Source organism: Phaseolus vulgaris, chromosome 9, assembly GCF_000499845.2.
Source record: "Phaseolus vulgaris cultivar G19833 chromosome 9, P. vulgaris v2.0, whole genome shotgun sequence".
Taxonomy (NCBI): Eukaryota; Viridiplantae; Streptophyta; class Magnoliopsida; order Fabales; family Fabaceae; genus Phaseolus; species Phaseolus vulgaris.
This window is the reverse complement of record NC_023751.2, coordinates 2,531,718-2,552,888: the sequence shown is the minus strand read 5'-3', so window position 1 is coordinate 2,552,888 and position 21,171 is coordinate 2,531,718. Positions and strand designations below refer to the sequence as shown.

Below are 21,171 nucleotides of genomic sequence, written 5' to 3'. Positions count from 1 at the left end.
TCAAAAAGTAACATTGAAATTTGTTTTTCAAGAAAATAATAAATAAATAGTTCAACGAGTGAAATAATTATTAAATTATCTTTATTGATTATTAAAAAATGATGTTGAAGGCATTAAAAAATGGTCATGTTTACTGTTTATTTGGAACTGAATTGAAAGAAACATTTAATGACTCATTAAAAAGTTAAAACATCACTTAATATAAAAATAATTGTCAATTAATACGTTATTTATTTTAAAATAGATTATAAGATCACAAGAGACAGGTCGAGCAAAGCAATTGTAAGTTTAAATTTTCACTTGTTTTTTTAGGTCGAGATAAATATAAATACATTTAACCTATTTTTGGACCTATTTATTGTCTTTGATTATAATTTCCTCTCCTCCTTTGGTTTCAATGTTACCCCCATTGAACATAATATAATAATAATAATAATAATAATAATAATAATAATAATAATAATAATAATAATAATAATAATGGAAGTAGTAGTATCAGTAACAATGGATTTCAAAGAAGAAATTGGTTTTAGTCAATAACTCGATTAAAATATTTATTGGAAGGTATAAACTTAAAAAATAAAGTGTACGAGGACATATTTATAGAGGAGAAAATAAACTAATCATTTAAAAAATATATATTTTATGAAATGGTGTTTTTTATTATTAGCAAATAAAACATGTTTTCAAACTGATGAATTGAATGAGTATTAAATATAATTAATAAAACGAGTTGCGTATTCCCAGTAAATAGTCCTATTAAATATCAAATTAGTGATTGATGTTTTTTATTTGCTATTTATTTGATGAGTTAATTCGTGAATCATTTTCTAATATATTTTTATTATTTTAATCTTTGTATGATATTTTTTTATAATCTTTATTATTTTAAGTATGGTTAGTCATTTGAGACTCTTACAATGAAGTCATGAGCTAGACCATGCAGTCATCCGTATTGGGTGCCGAAGCATGCTCTATTCAATATAAGAATGAATAGAAGTTAAAGAAAATATATTACAAATTAGCAAAATAGTAAGGCACAATAAAAAATAAAATTATATATATATATATGTATAATATTTATTGCAGGCTAGATCTGTTTGATGATAATTGACTGCATTTATAGCTTGTGAAGTAGGTGTGATGTCGTAATAACTGAACGTGCTCAATTGTGAGACACAGAAATATCTTTTGAAAAAAAAAGAGAGAAGAAAACTTAACATAAAATACCAACACATGGCTATCAATTAATTTGGAAATAATATTAAATAACTAATAATTATTTTTTCTCCTATTGTCACCGATAATTGGATGAGGCTAAATTATATAATTAATAATATAAAATTATCGTGGATGTGGTAATTTCTAATGATGAAATGTAAGTATTCCAAAACTAATTAGTGAAAAACATATTTTTTACAATATATAAAATAGTATTATGTCGGAGATCCAATATCTACTGAAGATAGATGAGGACAATTCATTCTATGCAAACTTATTTCAAAAGTCGGTTTTATGAAGTTAAGTTAATGTTGGGTTATGGGCCTGGGTCAATCCTTTATTAAGTGTGAAGGAGGTCGATCTAAATGTAGCGGGCGTAGTCCAACCTGGCAATCAAGTACAATTTGAAGTCAGCAATAGTCTTATATGGCTGGGGGACATATTGGGTTATGGGTCTGGACCGACCCATCATCAGTAAGGCAGGAATCCGATCTACATGAATAATACAATGAAAATAGCGTAGAATAGAGGATATGGATTAATTAGCATTAACCAACATTAATTGGGCAGTAAAGAGAAAATCATAATAACAGACACAGGATTAAGACTGACTCTATATATACTAGGTAAAACTTCATAGATAAAAAGATCTCAATTTAGGAATTTAGGTTAAGAACACACTTATTCTTTAATAACTTGAATATTCTGAATTTAGTTCGTAACAGTTAAGTTTAAAGTCAGATGCTAATTAATTAAGGTATTTTAATTTTACATAGCCAATAATTGATATGTAAGTGTAACTTACATTACATGTGGCAACCCTGCGGTGCATGCAAACGAGCTTTTCTAGAACGTCCACGATTAAAATGGAGCCAAAATATGGATTAATCACCTTAATTACTACGTTATTTATTAATTAAATTGTATCTGCGCATTTAAGAATTAGAAAACTTAAGGAAAAGGTTGGCATTATTGTGAGATGCGTAAAATCTTTTGTCAGAGACCAGAATTGGATCCTTACATTGCATGCACATGATAATAGAACAATATAGATAAAACAAATACACATACACATTCTTCATTTTTAATCATATAAATGCTACCACTCGCAATTTTTCACTATTACTTTATGTACTGGTAGGTACCGGACGAACGTACGTGGCCGACCGGCCTTATACACAATAAATGGAAACGAACGCACGTGGCCGACCGGCCGTATACACAATAAATGGAAACGAACGCACGTTCCGACCGGCCGTATACACAATAAATGTAAGGGCATTTATATGACAAGCTAAGGTGGTTAAGATACACCTCCGAAGAATAAGGAATATGCGTTTAGAGAAGATATGTTCCCCGGGTATTCCGGAGCACGACTGACAAGACATATCCATAACCACCCTGAGCCCAAGGGATAGAAAGCCCATTAGGCAATCCTATAAATACTGTGCTCAAGCCAGAGAAAGGTACGTTTTCATTCACTTACGAAACTGCGCTTAGAATCTCATACTTACTTGAGTGTCGGAGTGCCTTCGCAGGTACCCTCCCCCGCCCGACCGAAGTGGATAGCACGAAGGGACGACCGACCAAAGGAGACAGCAAGAAAGGACAATCGACCAGAGGAGAAGAAGATCAACACGTCAGCAATTACACCACGTCAACCGACCGTGCCTGGGCCCCATCTCTCCACTCAGGTACAATTGGCGCCCACCGTGGGGCCGAGGCAAATCTTCAATTTTTGAAGCTATAATGGTTGCGACAAGAAACAACAACGACGCTATGGCAGAACAGATGACTATGATTCAAATCCTCCAAGCTCAGATGGAGGAACTGCGACAAAAGGGGATGGAAGACCATCGTCAACATGAAGAAGATAGACGCCTCCAAGAAGAAGATAGACGCCTCCAAGAAGAAGATAGACACCGCCAAGAAGAAGAAATCGCCTTATTAAGAGAGCAGAATGCACGACTCCAACAACAGGTCGATAATCCCGAACGAGAAGGCCAATCCCATATGGCCGACCGAACCGCCTCTCGCATACCTACACCTGCCAATACCAATCCTGCTTCCAGAGCTGAAACAGTCGAAAGAAAGTCAAGTAAAAGGGGTCATCCTTTTACAGACGAAATTATCACCACTCCACTTCCTGACAAATGGAGAGGCCTCGTCATTACACTCTATGACGGCTCGACCGACCCGGACGAACACTTAAATGTCTACAAGACGCAAATGACTTTGTATACCACAGATAACAATGTGTGGTGTAAAGTATTTCCCACGTCGCTCCAGGGAGAACCTCTTACCTGGTTCACAGAGCTGCCTCCAAACTCCATTAACGATTTTGACATCCTAGCCGCAAAATTCTCCACTCAATATGCCACTAGCCGACCGCATCACATGTCCTCCATGTCTCTCCTAGCGGTACAACAAGAAAAAGGTGAATCTCTTAGAACCTTTCTAGATAGGTTCAACAAAGCATGCATGAACATCCGAGGGCTCAAACAAGAGGTTGCATTGCACCATTTGGTCTCGGCCATCCGACCGAGCCGTTTCACTGAAAGTCTCATCAAGAAACCACCTCAAGACATGGAGGACCTTCGAACTCGAGCAACCAAATTCATGCAAATCGAAGAACACATTGATTACCATCAACGGTTCAAAGTTGTCGGATTCGGAGCCCTTAAAGACCAAACTCAAAGTAAAGAAAGAGAAGTCGAAACCGAACGAACCGTCCGAACCACTCTAAGGTCCGACCGGAATAGGGGAGGCCGAATCCCCAGGTTTAACAGTTACACCCCTTTAACTGTGCCGAGGGGACGAGCCCTAGATGAAGCACTACAAACGGACCTAATCCCAACATTGAAGCAGTATCAAACACCACCAAATGCAGATACTGCTAAGCGTTGTCAATACCATCAGAATTTCGGTCACACGACCGAAGGATGTCAAGCTTTGAAGGATAAAATTGAAGAACTCATCCAAGCTGGCCATTTACGGCAGTTCGTCAAGAGGACAAAGAGTTCAAGATCCCCACCACGGAATACTGACCGTCCTTCCCGTGGTGTCGACTGGTCGTACCGTAACGATTACAAACGCCACACTGACCGTAGCCAGACTTCGCGAAAACGCAGCGAAAGCCCCGTTCGGCGTACACGCGCCCGTAGCACAAGTCCCGACCGAAACGCCCGACCTCGCCAACGAGTCCGCGAAGTCATCAACATGATTGCTGGACCCGTTAACTTGGGCGAACCGAACCACGAAACAAATTATATAGCTGGAGGATTTGCCGGTGGCGGGTGCTCAAATTCCGCCCGAAAGAAACATCTCCGTGACATCCAGTCCACTCATGCTACCACGAGGAGGCGTCCACATATACCTCCGATTACTTTCACTGACGAAGACTTTACAGCCATAGATCCAGCCCAGGACGACCCCATGGTCATCACTGTAGAAATTGACAAGTTCGCAATTGCCAAGACTTTGGTAGATCAGGGTAGCTCGGTCGACATACTGTATTGGGACATTTTCAAGAAAATGCGCATCCCAGAAGCACATATTCAGCCCTATAACGAACAAATTGCAGGGTTCTCAGGTGAACGGGTCGATACTAAGGGGTACATAGACTTGTACACAACCTTTGGTGAGGAAGACGGCCTCCATAAAACAATAAACGTACGATACCTCCTGGTTAATGCACAAACTTCCTACAACATCCTGCTCGGTCGTCCGTCCATTAACAGATTAAAAGCCATTGTGTCCACTCCACACTTAGCCATGAAATTCCCCTCGGCTAACAACGACATTGCAACCATCCATGTCGATCAAAAAACCGCTAGGGAATGCTATGTAGCAAGTTTGAAAAGTGAGCCAACTCGACGACTCTATACAACCAATACGGACGACCGAGTCCCGCAAAAACGAGGACGTTCCCCCACACGGCGTTCCGGACGACACATGTCCCGTCGTCAAATGATAGCCCTTGTTGACCTCGACCCTCGCATGGACGATCCCCGTATGGAAGCAGGAGAAGACTTGCATCCATTCCCGCTTCGCGATGATCGCCACACTACGCACATCGGTACTTCGCTGAAACCGGACGACCGAATAGCCATCGGGACGACACTTGTTAAAAATTCCGATCTTTTCGCCTGGACGGCCGCTGATATGCCTGGCGTAGACCCATAGGTTATCACTCACCGATTATCACTGTATAGAGAAGCTAAGCCAATAGCTCAAAAGAAAAGACATATAGGCGAGGAACGACGTCAAGCCGCACGTGAGGAAGCCGACAAATTGTTACAGGCTGGATTCATTCGGAAGGCCCATTACACCACATGGCTAGCCAACGTGGTTATGGTGAAGAAAGCGAACGGAAAATGGCGTATGTGTGTTGACTACACAGACCTCAATAAAGCTTGCCCAAAAGACTCGTATCCTCTGCCTACCATTGATCGTCTCGTCGACGGTACAGCCGAGCATCACATCCTCAGCTTCCTTGATGCCTACTCTGGCTATAATCAAATCCAAATGCACCCGGCCGACCGGAAGAAGACGGCCTTCATGACTGATTCTGGCAATTTCTACTATGAAGTGATGCCCTTCGGACTCAAAAATGCCGGAGCCACTTATCAAAGACTAATGGACCACGTATTCCACGACATGATTGGTAGGAATGTTGAAGTCTATGTCGATGACATCGTCGTCAAGTCCGACTCATGCAAACAACATATTGCCGACCTAAAAGAAGTTTTTCAGGCCCTCCGCCAACACCAGATGCGACTCAATCCGGACAAGTGTGCGTTCGGCGTCGAGGGGGGGGGAAGTTCTTAGGTTTTATGCTAACTCATAGAGGCATAGAAGCTAACCCCGAGAAGTGCAGAGCTATCTCCGAAATGCGAAGTCCCAACTCCATTCAGGAAATTCAGAGACTTATCGGCCGACTCACCGCACTATCCAGATTTGTTCCTAAACTCGCCGAACGAACGAGGCCCATCGTCCGACTACTGAAAAAAGCATCCCGCTTCGAGTGGTCGACCGAATGTGAGGAAATTTTCCTCGATTTGAAATTTTTTTTATCAACCCCGCCGGTCATCCAGAAACCGGACGCACGAGAACCCATCATAGTCTACCTCGCCGTTTCACACGAAGCCATCAGCTCAGTCTTAGTGCAAGAAATTAATTTTGAAGAACGGCCGATTTACTTCGTCAGCCGCGCCCTTCATGGTGCCGAAATCCGATACCAGACGATCGAAAAGGTAGCCATGGCCCTCATCATTACCGCCCGACGAATGCGTATGTATTTTCAGAATCATCGGATTATTGTTCGGACAAATTACCCTATTGTAAAGATCCTCACTAAGCCAGATTTAGCCGGACGAATGATCAGTTGGACGATCGAACTATCCGAATTCCATATTCAGTACCAACCACGCGGAGCGATCAAGTCGCAAGCTCTCGCCGACTTCGCAGCTGAACTCACTACTTCTTCAGCCGAGACCGAACATTCATCATGGATATTATATGTTGATGGCTCCTCCAACGAGAGGTCGTGCGGCGCTGGAGTTGTTTTGGAAGGCCCCGGCGAGATTGTCATCGAGCAAGCCCTCAAATTCGACTTCAAAGCTTCAAACAATCAGGCCGAATATGAAGCCATATTAGCCGGTCTACGTCTCGCTCAAGAATTAGAAATCACTAAGTTAATTTGCAAAAGTGATTCCCGGCTTGTCATCGGTCAGCTTAACGACGAATATGAAGTCCGAGAAAGCTTTTTACAGCGATACTATCACTTAGTCAAACAGTCGATGAGCACCTTTTCTGAAATTTCTATGCAGCACGTTCGACGCGATCACAATACCCGCGCGGACGCCTTGTCCCGGTTAGCAACCACGAAGTGTAAAGGAATGCATCGGTCGGTCATCCATGTTACGCTTGCACGCCCAAGCATCGACCTACAGGAATGCCTGACGACCGACACGGAATCTACTTGGATTACCCCAATCAAGCAATATTTACTCGACGGCATTCTTTAAAGAGAAAATTTATGAATAAATAAATAAATGCATTACAAGCATGTTAATTGATATGATGGTTAGCTAGTTATTATTGATTTTGGCTTAATTTCAAGTCCCACATCGGTGAGTTCATTGTTTGGGAATAAGGTTTGAGGGTTATAAATTAACATCTCCTCCTTCACTGTTAAATATCTCAATTTGTAATATCTTCTCCCATAATAATAAAAGTGGGATGTTTCAGTTGTGCTCGGAGATTAGGCTAAATTGGCCGAACTCTATTAACAATTTTCTGGTGTGTTTTTTTCCTCTTTATCTCTTTTATTATTCCACTCTGTTTATTCAATATTATTTGTCGGGTAGCTCTGTTAGGGTTTTGTTTTAGTGAGAAAATTACTCGTTTTTCCCAACAAGTGGTATCAAGAGCCGAAGGTTCGCCATTGGGTTGTTTGAAATTATTTGTAATATTGAATATTATATTTTGAGTTTGTAATGGCAAATCAAGAAGAAGAAGCGAAGGATGTATCCAGAGTGTCGAGCTCCTCGTCATCATGGTTGAGGTTCCCGGTGTCCACTTTGAAATTGGCGGTGGGAATATTTGATGGCACTGGACATTTTGGCATGTGGCAAGGAGAGGTCTTGGACTCTCTTTTTCAGTAGGGTCTTGATATTGCTATTGAAGAAGAGAAACCAGAAGAGGTAGAGAAGAAACACTGGAGCATCATCAACCGGTTAGCATGCATAACTATTCGATCCTGCCTGTCTAGAGAGCAGAAGTATGTTGTAAAAAACGAGACTTCTGCACACAAACTGTGGAAGGCATTGGAGGACAAGTTTTTGAAGAAGAGTGGTCAGAACAAACTCCTGATGAAGAAAAGGTTGTTCCGATTTGACTACCAACAAGGTACTATTATGAATGCACACATCACTATGTTTAATCAATTAATAGCAGACCTATTGAATTTAGATGTGAAGTTTGAGAATGAGGATTTGGCTTTGATGTTGTTATCATCTCTTCCTGATGAATTTGAACATTTGGAGACTATTTTCCTTCACGGGAAGGAGAATGTGTCGTTAGATGATGTTTGTTCTGCTTTATATAGTCATGAATTGAGAAAGCAAGAAAAGATGAAAACCAAATCAACAACATCAGAAGAAGCATTGGTGGCAAGAGGTCGTCAGCAAAGCCAGGCAAAAGGGAGAAGAGGGAAGTCTAAGTCTAAAGGTCGAGTCGTTGCCAAAGATGAGTGTGTTTTCTATCATGAGAAAGGACACTGGAAGAAAGACTGTCCAAAACTGCAGAAGAAAGGGAAGGCTCCGCAAGATGCAAATGTTGCAAAATGCAAAAGTGATGTTGAATCAGATATCTCTTTAATTGTCTCGCTTTCAGCATCATCGTATCCAGATGAGTGGATATTGGATTTAGGTTGTACCTATCATATGTGTCTCATTTGGGAATGGTTCTTTGAATTTCAAGAACTTGATGGTGGGGTTGTTTACATGGGTAATGATAATCCATGTAAGATAACTGGGATAGGTTCAATCAAGCTGCGAAATCATGATGGATCCACCAGAATTTTGCGGGATGTACGGTACGTGCCAAAGTTGAAGAAGAATCTCATCTAATTGGGGGCTTTAGAATCTAAAGGCCTAGTTGTGACGATGCGAGATGGAATTCTTAAAGCAATTTCAGGAGCACTGGTGATGTTGAAAGGCGAGAGGAAGAATAATTTGTATTACTATCAAGGTAGTACAATGGTGGGGACAGAAGCGACAACAACTTCTAGCTCTAAGAAGGATGCTGAGGCAACGAAGTTGTGGCATATGAGGTTGGGACATGCTAGAGAGAAATCCTTGCAAATTCTTACCAAGCAGGGATTGTTGAAAGGTACAAAGGCTTGCAAATTTGAATTTTGTGAGCATTGTGTTATGGGAAAACAACGAAGAGTGAAGTTTGGCACTGCAATTCACAATACCCAGGGTATTCTAGATTATGTGCATTCAGATGTGTGGGGACCTGCCAAGACTTCGTCAATCGGAGGTAGGCATTATTTTGTCACTTTTGTGGATGATTTTTCCAGGAGAGTTTGGGTGTTTACTGTGAAGAACAAAAATGATGTGCTTGAAATTTTCCTTAAGTGGAAAGCTCAAGTTGAAAACCAGACAGGAAGGAAGATTAAGGTTCTCCGAACAGACAATGAAGGAGAATACAAGAGTGATCCGTTCTTGAAGGTATGCCAAGATTGTGGCATAGTTCGGCACTTCACTGTTAGAAAAACACCACAACAGAATGGGGTTTCGGAGCGTATGAACAAGACACTTGTGGAGAAAGTTCGTTGTATGTTGTCTAATGCTGAGTTAGGCAGAGTTTTGGGCTGAGGCTGTGACATACGCTCAACATCTCGTCAATCATTTGTCGTCATCTGCTATAGATGGCAAAATCCCGTTAGAGGTATGGTCTGGAAAACCTGCAACTGATTATGATTCTTTGCATGTTTTTGGTTCTATTGCATATTATCATGTGATTGAATCAAAGTTGGATCCACGGGCAAAGAAGGCTCTTTTCATGGGCTTTAGTCCTGGAGTGAAGGGATACCATTTGTGGTGTCTAGAGGCAAAGAAAATGATTATCAGCAGGGATGTTACCTTTGATGAATCTGCCATGTTAAAGAAGGTAAATCAAGAAGGAGTTGATAGTACTCCGTAACAGGTGGAGTGTGCCCGGAAGCAGGTGGAGTTTGAGCAGACAGTGGTGATCCCAACACGAAATACTACAAGTGACTCTCCTATGGCAGAAGAAGAGTCAGATGAGGAAGAGGTTCCTACCCAAGAATCTCAACAGCAATCAGCGCCAATTGCAGTTAGAAGATAGAGACGAGATATTCAGAAGCCTGCTCGTTTCATGGATATGGTTGCCTATGCACTTTCATTTGTTGATGGCATTCCATCCACTTACCCAGAAGCCATTCTGAGTTCAGAGAGTGGTAATTGGGCAGGTGCGATGGAAGAGGAGATGCAGTCTTTGAAGAAGAATAAGACGTGGAAGCTGACACAATTACCAAAAGGCAAGAAGGCAATTGGGTGCAAATGGGTATTTGCAAAGAAAGAAGGATTTCCTAATAAAGAAGATGTTCGCTACAAGGCAAGGTTGGTTGCTAAAGGCTTTGCTTAGAGGGAGGGAATTGATTATAATGAGGTATTTTCTCCAGTTGTTAAACATTCCTCATTCGAATTTTGTTGGCCTTGGTAGCATAGTTGAATTTGGAGCCAGCTCAACTTGATGTAAAAATTGTGTTCCTACACGGTGATTTGAAGGAGGAAATCTATATGACTCAACCAGAAGGATACAAGGTTGTTGGTAAAGAAGATTGGGTTTGTAAACTTAGAAAATCGTTGTACGGACTTAAACAATCTCTGAGACAGTGGTACAAACGATTTGATAAGTTCATGAAGGATCAAAAGTACAAAAGAAGCAAATATGATCACTATGTGCATTTGCGCAGACTTGAAGATGGTTCCTACATTTACTTACTCTTATATGTTGATTATATGCTGATTGCAGCAAAGAGCCAAGTTGAGATTGACAGGTTAAAGGCTCAGTTGAGTAAAGAGTTCGAGATGAAGGATTTGGGGGAAGCCAAGAAGATTCTCGGCATGGAGAAAAACAGGGACAAAGAGAGGGGAAAACTTTGGCTGTCACAGAAGCAGTATTTGTAGAAGGTACTACAACGTTTTGGTATACACGAAGATACAAAACCTGTAAGTACCCCACTTTCTCCTCATTTGAAATTGAGTAGCTGTTTATCTCTTACGGATGATGAAGAACGAGAATACATGGCGAAAGTCCCATATGCAAATGCAGTTGGAAGCTTGATGTATGCAATGGTGTGTACGAGACCAGATATTTCACAGGCTGTGAGTGTTGTTAGCAGGTACATGCATGATCCAGGCAAGGGTCATTGGCAAGCTGTGAGATGGATTCTACGGTACCTCCAAAATACCTTAGATGTTGGATTGGCATTTAAGCAAGATGAATCACTTGGTCAATGCATAGTTGGATATTGTGATTCTGATTATGCAGGTGATTTGGATAAGCGACGGTCTACAACTGGCTATTTGTTCACTTTAGCAAAAGCGCCAGTTAGTTGGAAGTCTACCTTGCAGTCTACGGTGGCTTTGTCTACGACAGAGGCAGAGTATATGGCGATTACAAAGGCTGTGAAGGAAGCAATTTGGCTTCATGGGTTGCTTAAAGACTTGGGAGTTGGTCAGAAACAACTTGAGTTATATTCTGACAGTCAGAGTGCTATTCATTTAGCAAAGAATCAAGTCTTTCATGCACGGACGAAGCACATTGATGTTCGCTATCACTTTGTGCGTGAGATTCTCGAAGAAGAGATTGTTCTCCAGAAGATTCACACTACGGAGAATCCTGCAGATATGCTCACCAAGGTGGTTACAAGGGCCAAGTTTGAACATTGTTTAGACTTGGTTAATATCTTGCACATTTGAAGTTGGCGCTCGGAGGCGCAAATTTGAAGCACTGCAAAGTTTGTTTTTGTTATATTTTGAGAAGATTTGTATTAGGTGGAACTTGAAATTAAGCCAAGGTGGAGATTTGTTGATTTTGGCTTAATCCCAAGTCCCACATCGATGGGTTCATTGTTTGGAAAGGAGGTTTGAGGGTTATAAATTAACATCTCCTCTTTCACGGTTAAATATCTCAATTTGTAATATCTTCTCCCATAATAATAAAAGTGGGCTGTGCTCGGAGATTAGGCTAAATTGGTCGAACTCCGTTAACAATTTTTTGGTGTGTTTTTTCCTCTTTATCTCTTTTATTATTCTGCTCTGTTTATTCAATATTATTTGTCGGGTAGCTCTGTTAGGGTAATTTTAGTGGGAAAATTACCCGTTTTTCCCAACAGTTATCATGCATATAGATTCATCTAGGTACGTGATTAACATACAATTTTTATTTATGAATAATGTATATACGAAATTAAATGAAATACTTTAAGTTATCTTAACCCTTATTGATGGAAGAGGGCCAAGCACAACCTTTCATGAAAGGCAAGAGCCAAGTCAAGAACGTCCAAGACCAAGCTAGGAGCGTCTAAGGCAAGCTAGGAAGCCTCTAGGACAAGAAGACCAAGCTAGGAAGCGTCTAGGACAAGCTAGGAGCGTCTAGGATAAGAAGACTTGGATCAAGCTATGAATGGGAGAGTGGCATACTAGCACATATTCCGTGAAGGCCCAACAAGTGTAGTTTAGCTTTAATTGGGGTGTAAATAGCATAGCCATGTGGACAAGTGTTTATTTTTCTGCACATTAGAATTAAGGAGGAGTTAACCTTGATTAGCAAAGGTTTCTAGAAGCCTTCACTAATCAAGGGACGGTTTTGGTAGCCATGTGAACTGATGGAAACCATCCAGCCACATACATCCACATAATGATGATGAAGAAGAAGCATTGGATTTGAGGACAAATCCTTTTCAAGAGGGAGGGGATGATGGAAGAGGCCCAAGCCCATGATAGAAAAAGCCCAAGCCCAAGCCCAAATACAAGTTCAAGCTTCAACTCAAGCCCAACAAATAGAAGATATGGGCAAACTAAGCATCATTGGATGTCTTTCTTTTGTAATTACTTTTGAGTATTTTTAGTATTTTTCCCATGTGCTACCATGTGGATTCATTTTCATTTCATTTGAGAAGCATTTCATCTTCTCTTAGCTTAGGATTTACGGCCTCCTTGGCTTATAAAAGGAGAAGCCATCCCTTGTATTTTGCAAGATTAATGAGAGTAAAGTTATGCTGCCAATATTGTGCCATACTTTGCTTTTCCCTAGTTTCTAGGATCTAATCTTCACCTTCATCACCTACCAAAGGGCTAGCCGAACCTCCTTACTTCCATACACATCATGCACCTTCAAGATCACCATAGCTCCTAGGAGGATCTTGCACATTTACAACCATAGCTTCCGCACCATTTTTCACAACATCCAAGAAGAGCTTCATGAATTTGCCATCATTTGGTATCATGAGCATAGGTTCTTCAAAGATGAGTAGTTCTTGGTCTTTTTCATTTTGAGTTCTTCTTTATTTCATGTTGTTCCTCTTGTTTCCATAATTGTCTTGCTGTTTTTTAATTTTTACTTTGATTTGGTGTGCTATTTGGAAGATCCAACTGGTGCACATTGTTCAATTGATCTTGAACAACCCTTGTGCAATTTGTGATAGGATTCCATACACCTTGAGTTGCTGTTTTTTATTTTAGGTATTTGAGTCTTTATTGCACTTTTATTTGGTTCATTTTATGCTCTTTGAGTCTTTTAATTTCTGAATCCATATATGTTTTTTCAAGTCATGTTCATCCACAATGTCATCAACTCATAGTAGTCCTTTGTTTGGCTTGATTGTTTCTTGATTTTGGGTAATTTTGCTTGATTTGAAACTGCTGTGATATTGATCTTTTGGTGCCTTTTATTTTTAGTTTGAGTTCATATTTGTGTTTAGATCTACACAAATTCCTTTACATTAATTCCATTGTGTTTATCTTTTGGTCTCTTGCTGTTTTTTTTTCCAGTTTTTCCAGAATCCCCTGTTTTACATACTCTGTGCTGGCTGTTTTGTTTCAGAAAATTATTTTCCCTCATAGGAAATTTTTGATTCCCTGGATTATGCAAGATTGAGGTGTTACAGAAAAGACAAAAAAAGAATCAGCTCAAAAGAGTCAATAGAAAAAAAAATGATAAATATTTTAAAAACAGTGTGCAATCTGGGCGCTACAGTTGGCGTAACTGAACACTGAATTTGAAAAATTTATTAAAAAAAATGGTTCATGCGTTTGGAGTGATTCCAACGCCAGATTTTAGTTAAGATCTTGAATATTTTGCATATAAAATTTCAGAATCAAATCTTAAAAGGGCAGCTCAGCATAAATTGGGGAAAATCACGTTCTCTGGCCCACAACAATTTTCCAGTGGTGCTGTTTTTTACTTTGAAATCTAATTCTAGTTCTATTCTTAGGATTCATTTTGTGTGCCTACCTTTATTTGAGTACCTTTATTTGCTTGTCTAATATTTCTTGGAACTCTTTCTAGTTGTCACAATTTAACTCCATTTGTGTGGTACTATTTTTCCAATTAAATTGTTTCTTGCTTTAATTCTTTGGCCTCTAAATTTGGTGCTGAAATTGATTCTTAATTGGTGCTTATTTGAGTGGAAATTTGACTTGAGTGAGGTCTAGTTTTCTTGATAGGTGCTGGATTGGAGAATTAAGTCCCTAATTCTAAGAGGAACAAAGGCAAGGGCAGAAACAATTACTTACCAAAAAACACCACAAACACTTGGAGGGCCCAACAAAGAAAAGACAACCAAGGAAGTGTCAATAGCAAAAAAAAAAAAGATCAACAAAGGGAGTTTTCTTAATTTTCTTTGCAACTTAAATTTTGTTAATTACTTCTTTAATTACGCAATTAGATGGTGAGTGTGTCTTCAAGGGCTCCAAGTGTCCAAGAAGCCTCACCTAGGGCCGACTAGTTTAGAACTTTCTAGCTTAGCAATTGTTAATTGCTTTTGTTTAGTCTTGTTTAAAGCTTTGATTATTTGTTTTGTTTGTTAAATAGTTTGCATTGTTTTCTTGCATTCAAAATTTGATTTCTACATTCTCATTGTGTTTCAAGTGATTTACCTAAAGAAAGATTTGTGTGAAGGTCTTGAGGGATAGTTTTTGGCTAAGGCAAAGACTTGGTATTTAAGTAGTCCATTGTGACTCACCTCTCTTACCTGGAAAACTACCTTCATTAGCTTCCCTCCTCTTTCTTAAAAGTAAAACATTTCTAAACACAAAGCTTTAGTCATGTCTTCTCACTCCTCTAAATCTCTTAAAAGTGAGGTGAAATCCTTGAAATCTCTTTTGAAACAACTTTCCAAGGATATGCAATCAATTTCATCTAAACAATTGGAGAATGAGGCTAAAACTAATGAATTGACTAAAGCAAAGGATGAGAAGTCTCACATTTTAAAAAAATTACATTCTCATGCATCTATCTCTAAAGATCATGATTCTTTTGGGGAGGGAAGCCTTAGAATAAATGATTATTATCAAGCACCCCCTAGAAGACATAGAAGAGATAGAAAAGAACAAGAAAACCCAAGAGAGGTTAGGGTAGACCAACCCCATTTCCATGGAAAAGAAAATATAGAAGCTTGCCTAGATTGGGAAATAAGGGTAGAAAAATTGTTTGTTTCCCATAAAGAAAGAAAGGAAAGAAAAATACAAAAGAAAAGAGAGGAAGTCGAAAGGGAAGCTAAAGAAAAAGAAAAAGAAAAAGAAAAGCATGAGAAGACCCTTGAGAAACAAAAGGCATGGGAGAAGAGTGTTCATCCCCACAAGGTCATTCAACAAGACAAAAGATTTAAAAATACCTTTGAAAATATGTGTCTTGTTGAACAACCTCAAAGCCTTACCTTTTGTAAAGGAACACTTGCAAGCATAAGCAAAAAAGAAGAGTCTTTAAAAGAAGCTTGCATAGATAAAGATAAAGTAGATTATTTCTCATATGTGCTAGGATATCACCAATTGAATGTCAAGTTATCTATAAGCATCTATAAAAACAAATTTTTATGTGAGGTAGTGCCTAAAGAAACTTGTCATGTCTTATTGAGAAAACCATTGCCAAGTGTACAAATTCTCATAAACAATGGTTGTAACAACGAGACTATCTTTACACATAAGAGAGAAAGTCTTCATGAAGGAGAACTCATGGGTCAAATTAGAGTTGATAAAACTCTAGCGTTTTTAAAAGGAAAACTTTTGTCCCCCATGAGAAAAGAGGTTCAAAGACATTACCTTAGGTACAATTCTTGTTTTCAAACTACACCTAAGGCAATGTCTCAAGAACTCTATACTCCTTCACCTTTTGCAAATGATCCTTGGGAAGACACAAATTTCATATTAGAGCTTCCTAGGACAACAAAAGGTTTTGATTCCATTTTCGTGGATATGGATAAACTCTTCTCTAGAGAAGTGATACATCATCATGGTTTATCTTCAAGCCTAGTGTTGGATAGAGCTCCAAATTTCGCAAACCATGATTTGAGGATTCTCTTGGGAAAACTTGCAACTAAGTTGTACACTTTTTAAATTAGAATAGTACCTTTAAAATTTATATATATAATAATAAAATATTTCATTAGTCAATTTATTAATACGCTTAAAATTTAAATTTCATTAAAAATTAAAAGATTAATATTTTTTTTACTAATATCTTATTACACATGGTGAAAAAAATAGTATCAGATCATTTAACTAATTCATCTAAATAAGAAAAAAAAATTAATTTAATTAACAAAAAATAAATTTATTCAAAATTTATATTTGAAAATTTATTTTTTATTAATTTAAATTGTGATCGTCTCTTATTAGAAATATGAATTTGGACAAAAAATTTGATGAAATTGCATTTCATGTTGCTGCTACTTTTATTGGAATCCAAGTGCTAGATTGTGGTGATTACATTTACAATTTATATAATCAAGCAAAAATTAATTTTTCATGTTAAGTATCCGTGACTAATACATGTAAAAAAATTTGGTAGTGTAAAATCCAGTGACAGTGAGAGTGATTGTAGTGCTGAGATGTCAAGAAGTCAATCATTCTTGCTCTCAGCCTCTCGATTTTTCGACACCCATTGAAAGTTAATGAATGTTTAATGATTAAATACGATTAAGAAAGAATGAATAGTAAACAATATCTAGAATCATTATTAAAAGTACTTAGACTTACATAGGCCTAATTTAGACTTACACAAGTTCAGCAGATGAGTGTAGAGAGGATGAAGCTTCTAAATAGTGGTGTTTTGCAAGGAATCAATGGTTGTATGTTATTTGGCTCATGGTTGTAAATAAGACCAATAAATCATTAACCCATTTTTTTCCATTCAATATTTTCTTGTAACTCTAATCTCAAACTCTTTGCCATTTTTAGTTTTTTAATGTTCGAATAAACTCTTCTGCAGATAATTTTAGAGAAAACAATTATTTTGATAAATTAAAATTAACTTATAGATAAATTATAAACGAGAACTTAGAAAAAACATTTACATATTAATTTATTCATAATCTGCCTAGCTAATTTTAACTATTTGATTTTGCAGATTAAATTCAATGGAAAACAACACCTTCAGTGTAGCTTTTTTTTTTTAAGTATGTTAAAATCCATTTGCCTTGTATTCCTCCTTCCTTAATTAAGGGTGCGAATACTTAACATTTGTTTTTCGACTACAGATTTTCTTCCTTAATTAAGGGTGCGAATACTTAACATTTATTTTTCGACTGCAGATTTGCTTGTCTTGTTTGGTGTCCCTGTTTTGAGTGGTTTGGCGTGATGACTATGATCCACATTGATCCTGCATCAACTTTTTCTCAGTTCGGGATGTGTAATGTTTCAGGTTTGGTTAACGAATTTTGGGGTGCAATATGGGTTGGAGTGGTGAGTGAAGAATAACGTAATTTTTAATAAGGATAAGGATGATGTGTCAGAAGTGATTGTAATGGTCCAAGTCAAGGTTTGATCTTTTATTTACTCTAAGTCTCGATTTAGGTCGTTAACTTATCCCTAATTGGTATTTGAACTCTTTGACTTGTATGAAGTTGGATTGTTGATGTTATTCGTAGATTTTGTGAATCTTAGATTTTATATTTGTCTGTTTTGTAGGGACTTCTTGGGAGGATGAAAGAGGTTAAACTACAATTTGAATCACTCCTGAAGTGAATCAAATTTATTAATTCGTTTTACTGATGAAAAAAAAAAGTGCAAATACTATTTGATGTTCTATAAATCATTAACGATGTTCCTTATATATAGTTTATCAACAGACACCAATACACTATTGTTTACAGACAACAGATAAAAAAAAATATGTTGTCAGTTTCGAAAATTCAAAACATGGTCCAACCTCAGATGTTCTAAGCATCCAATTGTTGATAAGCTCGGATATCACCCAAGATTGCTTGGAATGATAACAAATTAGGTTTGATGAAAGAGTAAATGAAGTGATAATTAGATGAAGTAAATGCTGCAGACAAAATTGGCTTTTTGAAATTCCAAGTTCAATTGTTTTCCTTTTGAATTTCCAATTCTAGGTTTGAACCCCAAATATATCCACTGAGCAAAGGCAGTTTCCACAGTTAAGAATCTTCAAGTCATGTAATCGTTAAGATGGCTGAATTCGGGTCAATGAAGTGAAAGAGACAGAAACAAGCTTTTTCAGAAATTATACTAGGTTTTGACAACAAAAAAAACACTCATCACAAGCATGCCTCGGTTCTTAATATTTTCAATAATATGAAAAATTAACACAGAACATCCATATGGACAGCAGAACTTATGCAGCTAATAAAATTTATCCTTTGAACTTCATAGCACAAAATTAAAATCAAGACTTAATAGCTAGCAGTTATGTCTAACAAGTTATCACCTATAAAATAGTTTGCAGTACCCGAATAATATACAAACCATTACTTTTAAACAGTCATATCCACGCACTTATTATTCATCAGAGGCAGCAGAAACAAGAGCATTATTGTTTCATCGTGTCATATTGTTTTCCGAAGCTTTACACTCTCACAGGCTTTTGAAGCACTGCTGATAACACAGCCTGTGACTTACCTGATCCAAGACTATCAACCTTTTCTCCCACAACCCACTTCAACTTTTTGTACCCAAACCGTTCAATCAACCTAGTTAACACCCTTTTCTTCTCTTCATCAACACAGTAGAAGTTATCCAGCCAAAACAAACCACCGCCCCGCAAAACACGATCAATATCAAATATCAAAAACTCCAACTTCTCCTGCCTCCCCCCACCATCCAAACCACTCGCAGCACGCACCAAATCAAACACATTGTCATAAAACGGGAACCTGTGATCCAAGCTCAAAAATAGAGGGAAAAGTCCTCGTGCAGCAATGAATTCACTGAATGGAGCACCGACATTTAAAGTGGTAGTAACCACAGTAACATTCCTCTCGGCCATCACAGCACCAAAGGACCCAGACCCACCTCCAACATCAAGCCCTATCCTAATTCCACCACCTCCCAAAGTTAACACATCATCAACTAGAAAATCATTCTTACTCCTAGACTTCACAAACTTCTGATTCTCATACCCATTAACCAAATCAAAGCAACCAATGCAATCTCTACTCAGTTTCTTACCCTTCAAACACTCAAAACTCTTGCAACCTAAACCACTCCAGTTAACAGTGTTGTTAACTGGAGGTTCCCAAAGCGATGTGGGAAAAGGGTGTAGAAGACCCACCTTGGAAATAGTTTTAGCAAAACACCTTCTTCTCGGTAAAGGCTCACACCCTTTCAAAACGAGTTTCTGTGCCACACTCCAATCATTGAGGCAGGGTCCAGAAACCTTGTAACTCATGTACTGAGACAACAAGTCCGAGGATTTGTCGCAGGAATGGCCCACGGATGAGACCATTTCGGTGATTCCAGTTTTGGAGTCTTTGCCCAGAGGAAGGTGGTGGCGATGAAGAAAGAGTTTGAGTTCGTTGGCAGTGTTGTTTCGGGAAAGGTCAATGCTTTCGTAGCCGAGGAGGTCTTTTTCTATTTGGGCAAGTTTCTTTTGCGACAAATCGATCTCTCGTAGAATGAGGGTGACTTGTTCGGAGATGAGGGAGAAGTTTTTGTGAAGAAGGTGGTGTGTGTGAAGATCTTTTGGGGAAGAAGTGAAGGCAAAGAGGGCGAAGAGGTTGGTGGTGATGACGGAGAAGATCATGAGAATGTTAACTGCGGAGGAACACACGGTTGCTCTTCTGAATCTGGCAGTTCCGTCGCCTATTTTCAGAGACACGGAACCCATCTCTTGGCTTGGTTTCACAACGGGAATTGGAGAGTGAAGAAGAACACTACATTGATTTGTGTCAGAGAGAAACGCGACACCGAGTGGAACATTGTGTGTGTGTGTTGCTCGTTACATTACACGTGAGCTCTTCATTTATTCGCCTGCTGCGTGCAATTAATTTTAGTGGTGCACAGAAAAACGCAGTGTCTCTCATGAATTGAAGGCCACTTCCTTCCACCTTATCGTTTCATTTTAGGCTCTTTGTCTTGTTTGAAGTTAATTAAGTTTATCTTCGCTACTTCATTCGTGGTGTTAGCAACTAACCTTCTCAATCCTTTAATATGCTCTTCATTGAATTTCAAAATGGGAAAACCTGATAAAGGAGACCTTGAACAATTTAAACTGAGAAAGACAAATCTGAATATAATTAAAATAAAAACCTATTTTTCTCCATTAAAGATATATACACTTTATCACCTTGCATGTTCTTTTTATCAATTATACAGTTCACTCTACTCCTTAATCTTTTTCCATCAACTATAACCTATACCATCTAGCTTCGCTTCGTTACTCTCGTGGAGGAACCAAAATATTAAAAATTTAAATTCTGATCAATCAAATCATGAAAATTAACTTATAAAAGACTAAATATATTACAATTGTATTAAAACCAAAGTTATTTTATCCATACTTTGAAAACAAGGAAGACAACTTTCTATGAGCCCAAGGACTAACCCACAATACCAAATCAATTTCAGCAAAATACATTTTCACAGAATCTCTCAAGAATAGCAAAACAGTTTCATTCTAAAAAAAATTCCCAATTCCGTCCGTTTGGGACAGTTTTACACTTATTCGTGCTTAAGATTTGAAATACGCACTCACACAGCAGGAAAATCATGATTTAGCATTAGCAGCAACAATAACGGGGATGGTACGAAATTATTAGCAGTTGGGCCAATAAGCATCGCATGCAAACAGTTATTATCCCCCGAAGTATAAGAACATTGACAGCCAAACTTCAAAGGTTTGTGCTTCTGCGTGTTGTGCTTCTGAATCAATAATCTGATGTCATTTGGC

General features: G+C 38.4%; 3 protein-coding genes across 3 annotated transcripts; 2 read left to right on the top strand and 1 right to left on the bottom strand.

Moving 5' to 3' along the window:
• The first annotated feature begins 2,970 nt into the window (after positions 1-2,970).
• Positions 2,971-5,406, top strand: LOC137820647 (uncharacterized). The gene has a single exon (XM_068624830.1). The coding sequence runs from the start codon at positions 2,971-2,973 to the stop codon at positions 5,404-5,406; it is 2,436 nt and encodes an 811-aa protein (XP_068480931.1).
• A 3,485-nt stretch (positions 5,407-8,891) lies between these two features.
• LOC137820646 (uncharacterized mitochondrial protein AtMg00300-like) lies at positions 8,892-9,936 on the top strand. The gene is made up of 2 exons (XM_068624829.1): positions 8,892-9,270; positions 9,842-9,936. The coding sequence occupies exons 1-2, from the start codon at positions 8,892-8,894 to the stop codon at positions 9,934-9,936; spliced, it is 474 nt and encodes a 157-aa protein (XP_068480930.1).
• An 8,597-nt stretch (positions 9,937-18,533) lies between these two features.
• LOC137821706 (probable methyltransferase At1g29790) lies at positions 18,534-20,337 on the bottom strand. Its single transcript, XM_068626427.1, has one exon. It carries the CDS (start codon positions 20,107-20,109, stop codon positions 18,850-18,852), a length of 1,260 nt encoding a protein of 419 aa, XP_068482528.1. The 5' UTR covers positions 20,110-20,337; the 3' UTR covers positions 18,534-18,849.
• Positions 20,338-21,171: the final 834 nt, after the last annotated feature.